The following is a 6,000-nucleotide window of genomic DNA, read 5'->3' on the forward strand; positions in this document are numbered from 1 at the left end:
GAGGGGCGCACAAAAAGATGGGAGCAAGAGAACAGAGTCCAGAAGTTTAACAGCTTAGCTTGTCTCTTTTCTTAATATTTTTATTTTATGTGCATTGGTGTTTTGCTTACATGTATGTCTGTGTGAGGGCATAGGATCCCCCAGAACTGGAATAACAGACAGCTGTGAGCTGCCATATGGGTGCTGGGAATTGAACCTGGGACCTCTGGAAGAGCAGCTAATACTCTTAACCACTGAGCCATCTCTCCAGCCCCAGCTTGTCTCTTTTTTTTAGTTCATTGGTTTTTTTTTTTTTTTTTTTGAAACAAGGCTTCACTCTGTTATCCATGCTGGCCTGAAACTCAATCCATTCTCCTATCTCAGTTTCCCAAATGCTGGTATTACAGGCAGGTGTGACCCACCGTGCCTGGTATTACAGACAGGTGTGAGCCACCGTGCCTGGTATTACAGGTGTGAGCTGTTTAAGCTCGTTTTCCATTCATGAGTCTAGTATCAGCAGCACTTAGTCTATAAAACAGAGTGAGTCTTCAGTGACTCTTGAGCAGAGGACATTGTTTAGAGACAAAAAGGAATATGTATAAAAGAAACAAACAAAAAGTAGATTGATATTTCTGTTACTTTCCTTGTAAAATGAGGACAAAGTCAGAAGAATAATTAGCTCATTCTGAGCTGTTATTTTTTAAAAAAGATTAAGGCAGGGGTTCTCACCAACCTTGGAAATGACAGAATAAAAATCTACCACTGTGTGCTGGAGCTATGTCTCAGCAGCCAAGAACATTCTCTGCTCTTATAGAGGACGCAGGTTCAGTTCCTGCACCACATCAGGCAGCTCACAACAGCCTATAGCTCCAGTTCCAGGGATCTAATGCCTGCACACAATTCACACACACACACACACACACACACGTATATGTAAAGTAAATGCATCAGTAAATATTTATTTATTTTTTTAAAGATTTCTTTATTTATTATGTATACAGTATTCTCAGTGCTCTGCCTGCAGGCCAGAAGAGGGCACCAGATCTCATTACAGATGGTTGTGAGCCACCATGTGGTTGCTGGGAATTGAACTCAGGACCTTTGGAAGAGCAGGAGGTGCTCTTAACCACTGAGCCATCTCTCCAGTCCCGATCAGTAAATATTTAAAAGTAAATAAATGAGTAAAATATCAGGTACTATGTCTAGATTAAAAATTCTATACAGCATAGCTAAGAAGAAATATAGATATATACATGTATACTCATATAAATATATCCATATATGTGTGCATGTATGTACCTTTTTCCCATATAAGAGACCATGGGTTTGTTCCTTGTCATGCACACAAATCACATTCCAGAGAACAATGTTAAGAAGGAGCACTTTGGGCTGGTGGATATCTCAGTGGTACAGAACTTACCTGCCATGCTCAAAGCCCCGAGTTCAAACCCCAGCATACCAAAAAGGAGACGTCTCAGCAGCCTTTCCCTGAGCAGTCCCTCTGGTGTCATTTTGTCCAACTTTTGTTTCTTTTGTTTTTCCAGACAGGGTTTCTCTGTGTAGCCCTGGCTGTCCTGGAGCTCACTCAGTAGACCAGGCTGGCCTCAGACTCAGAGAGCTGCTGCCTCTGCCTCCCGAGTGCTGGGATGAAAGGCGTCTCTGACTTTCCACCTACCTTTCCCTTATCTCTTGCTGTCATAATTTATCATCTTGTCTGTGGCAGTTTACCGAGCTAGTCCTGTTTTCAGGTATTTCAGTGGTCCCAACTGTTTTCTCTGACAAATATTACCCTCCATTAGCATTTTCTACAGTTGGGTCAAAGGCTACAAGCCTGCTTCAGTGACTGTCATTTCAGATGCCATCTATTCTGTGGGCCGTCAGGTTTCTCAGCTAATTGAACTTGTCTCACAGTGGGTCAGAGGTAAGGCAGCCTCAGAACAAGGAAGACAGGTTTCTTCCCCCGCGTCATTTCTGTGTCATGGGTGACCCTCATGTGACTTGTGTGTGATGTGTCTCTCAGCACCTATCATTGCTCCCCTCTGACAGGGTGAGAGGCTGCAAGCAGATGAATACACTCCAGTGTGCGCGCCACGTGTACCAGACAGAAGGCATCCGTGGCTTCTATAGAGGGCTGACTGCCTCCTATGCTGGGATCTCAGAGACGATCATCTGCTTTGCTATTTATGAGAGTTTAAAGAAGTATCTGAAAGAAGCTCCGGTGGTCTCCTCCTCGGATGGAGCTGAGAAAAGTTCCTCCGGTTTTTTTGGACTCATGGCAGCTGCCGCTGTTTCTAAGGGATGCGCCTCCTGCATTGCTTACCCACATGGTACGCTCTGCTCTTTTCTCCCGGAGCAGCAAAACAGTTGGTGGGAGGAGCCGGGCAGTGGTGGCGGGCGCCTTTAATCCCAGCACTTGGAAGGTCAAGACTGGCAGTCTCCCTCCGAGTTCAAGGCCAGCCTGGCCTACAGCATGAGTTCCAGGACAGCCAGTTTCAAGCTACACAGAGAAACCCTGTCTTGAAAAAAAAAAAACAAAAAGCAAAAATGTCATGTTTGTCACTGTGCATAGACACCACAGCTCTGGTAGCACAGAACGAAATGCATGTGACATAAGTTGAGTGGCCCTTACATGAGATGCCTGTGACAGTAGTTATAGAGTCTAGAGATTTTCACTGGAGTATATGCAGAGTTTCCCTGGTTAAGCATGTCTGATCCAGCCAAAGTGACGCTCTAGTCTTCAGGAGATGCTTATTCTGTCCCTGCAGGACAGAGTGACGCCATCATTGACTGCATTGTCACAAGTCATGAGTGCTGGCCTCTATCTTGCTCAGCTCCACCCCAGTGTGGCAAGAGTTTGCTGGGCCTAATGTGGGTTACTGAACCTCTGTTTTCAAAGAAGCCCCAAACTGGACTTTACTTAAAATTCCTTGATTGAAAAAGTTATGGGGGACGAATGAGTAGAATGCTACATAAATCTACTAGTTGGTCTTTTTTGTTTTTGTTTTGAAACAGCTCTCTACATAGCCCTGGCTGTCCTGGGACTTGTTCTGTAGATCAGGCTGACCTAGAACTCACAGAGGTCCACCTGCCTCTGCCTCCCAAACCAAGTCCCCTTTTCCTGTCAGAATGCTAGGGACTATGCCGAGGGCCTTGTGTATGTTGGACACTGCTGCTGAGCTGCACCCTTAGCCAAGATGCAAGAGCGAGATAACTACTGTCCCACCCACCTGCTTAAAGACTAGTTCATTTGCTGTGAGAACAGGTTGTGTGTCCAGAGCCCCCGGCACAGCAGTGACAGATGCACCAGAGTCTCGGGAACAAGGGTTAGGTCCCGTTGTATTCTGGAGCACCCAGCAAGCCACAAAGGCCTGAACAGGGAGATCAGAAGTCCCTCCCAGCTCTGAGGTCTGCTCAAGCAGAAGTGACCAGCACTGGGCCAGTGTGCCGGGACAGAGACCAGGGGCTTTTCAACTAGACAGAGTAGGGAGACTGGAGGAAATCTTTTAGACCAATTAGAATATGGTCTAAAAAAACCTTTTCTCCTTCTTTCCTTCCTACCTTCCTCCCTCCCTCCCTCTCTCACTCCCTCCCCCCCCCCCTTTCTTTTTTTCCTCCAAGACAATGTTCACTGTGTAGATCTAGCTATCCTGGAACTCATTTTGTGGACCAGGCTGGTCCACTTAAACTCACAGAGATTCACCAGATTCTGTTTCCTGAGTGTTGGGACTAAAGATGTGTGCCAATATGTCCTACTAGAATTTAGCCTTTAATCCCAGCACTCGGGAGGCAGAGGCAGGCGGATCTCTGTGAGTTCAAGGCCAACCTGGTCTACAAGAGCTAGTTCCAGGACAGGCTCCAAAGCTACAGAGAAACCCTGTCTTGAAAAACCAAAAAAAAAAAAGAACTTAGCTTTTCCTGTCCCTCTCAGCATGTGACTGCCTTGTCCAGGTGAGAACCGCGATGCCCAGTAGACACAGAGCCTTGACTTCTTCACACTGTGTCTCTCCCACAGAGGTCATCAGGACACGGCTCCGGGAGGAAGGCACCAAGTACAAGTCATTCGTGCAGACGGCCCGCCTGGTATTCCGGGAGGAAGGCTACCTCGCCTTCTACCGGGGACTGTTTGCTCAGCTCATCCGGCAGATCCCCAACACTGCCATTGTGCTGTCCACCTATGAGTTCATCGTGTACCTGCTGGGAGAGCGAGCTTAGCCACAGGCTACACAGTTGTGCTCTAGAAGAATAAAACTGAAAACCTAGAGATTTTCTTTTCCGTTGATGTGTAGTGTTCCACACCGAAACAGCAAAGGCCATAGACTGCCCGGCTCGTCTCACCTGTTGGACATTTCCTTTTGGATTCATGTTTCTGGAAGGTTTTAATTCATTAACGTTAATAGTTAATTAGAACTTTTTTTTTAACTTAAGAGGATTGAGGATTGAGCAGCAAGTAAATTAAATCATGCTATTTAATTTAAGTTTGTGCTGGGTTTGTGTTCTTTTGTGCTCACTGTACCATAAACCAGCCACAACCTCTTTTCTAAGCACCTGTGCGGACTCCCTGACAGACAGGGACTAGCAGTCACATTTGGTGCACTGTGGCGAACTTCCCACAGCTTTCCCTCTGGACATTTCCAGTTCCCAGGTAGTTTTATCCAGGCACTGAAATGAGGGAAAATGTGACTTTAGCCCCCTCCTTTTTTTGAAGACAGGGTCTTGCTACTGATCTCAGACTTTAGTTCTCCTGCCTCAGCCTCCAAGTGCTGAAAATGCAGATGTGCACCGCTGGGCCTGACTGACTTGACAAGAAACACTGTTCTCCACATTTGAACCCCAGTCAGTTTGAAAGCACTGCTTATCAGCTGCTCGCCTCCTCAGTGTATTTGCAGGAGTGAAATCTGCTTCAGCCCAGGCGTGCTCGCAAGTGTGGGGTGCCGCAGCCTCCAGGGTTGGCCTCAAACACTGAGTGTGTTGATCAGTGCCACACTCTGCTGCAGAGGAATGCAGCCCTGGGGAGGCACTTCATTCGGACAGGGAGGGTGTTGCCTAGATACCTCCTTTTCAAGGCAGGGCTTCTCTGTGTAGCCCTGACTGTCCTGGAACTCCCTCTGTAGACCAGGCTGGCCTCAAACTCAGAGATTGTCCTCACTCTCTGCTGGGATTGGCGTGAGAAAGGTGTGAGCTGCCACTGCCCAGCCTAAGGTCTTTTAAATAACTGGAATTTTAACCAGATTACAGATGGTGCCCATGTATAATCCTAGCACTCAGGTAAGCGGGAGAATCAGACATACTAAGTTCAAGGCCAGCCTGTGCTTCATGAGACTCTGTCTCAAGATGAAATTAGGATTTTATTTAAAACGGCTCTTGTATAGTTCAGGCTGACCTCAAACTCCCATGTAGGTAGCTGGCAATAACCCTGAACTTCTGTGTTTATTTCTTTGTTTGAAACAGGGTCTCACTGTGTAGTCCTGTTTATCTGGCTAGCCTGGAACTCCTTTATAGACCAGGCTGGCTTTGAACATAGAGATCTACCTGTCCCCCAGGTGCTGGGATTAAAGGTGTGCAATACCATGCCTAGACAGCCTCGAACTCCGATCCTCCTGTTTCTCCCTGAGTGGTGGAGTTACTAGGCTGTGCCACCACACTCTGTCTGTGGGGTGCTGGAGATCCAGCGCAGGGCATTGTGCATGCTGGGTAAGCAATCTTGCCAGCAGGTCACATCATCAGTCTGTGCCCTGACTTTTAAAGGAATGCAACGAGATCAAAAAGACCATAGGAAGGCTAATACCAGAGTGTAACTAGATGCTCAGGGCCAGCCTGATCTACATAAGGAGTCCCAGGTCAACCAGGACTACAGCTGAGACCCTGTGTCAGGAAGAAGGGTGGCCAGAAAAATCAGTGATCAGTCCAACTTTGACTCAGAAGCTTGAGCAGTACACAGGGAGGGCATGTCTCAGGATCTCACAGATGCCGCTGCCTCCTGAGGGCTTTCAGGTTCAGCTGCAGATGCTCTGGAACAGCCAA

The 6,000-nt window shown here is 47.2% G+C and overlaps 1 protein-coding gene across 1 annotated transcript in view; it reads left to right on the forward strand.

The window, feature by feature from the left end:
- The window catches only part of Slc25a33 (solute carrier family 25 member 33), a 28,991-nt gene extending 24,537 nt beyond the window's left edge, over positions 1-4,454 (forward strand). Inside the window, exons 6-7 of the mRNA XM_038332894.2 lie at positions 2,026-2,306; positions 3,992-4,454. Coding sequence (XP_038188822.1) covers positions 2,026-2,306; positions 3,992-4,191 — 481 coding nt within the window. The 3' untranslated portion in view covers positions 4,192-4,454. The remainder of the gene's footprint in view (positions 1-2,025; positions 2,307-3,991) is intronic.
- The last annotated feature ends 1,546 nt before the right edge of the window (positions 4,455-6,000 follow it).

This window comes from Arvicola amphibius, chromosome 6 (assembly GCF_903992535.2).
Source record: "Arvicola amphibius chromosome 6, mArvAmp1.2, whole genome shotgun sequence".
Lineage (NCBI taxonomy): Eukaryota > Metazoa > Chordata > Mammalia > Rodentia > Cricetidae > Arvicola > Arvicola amphibius.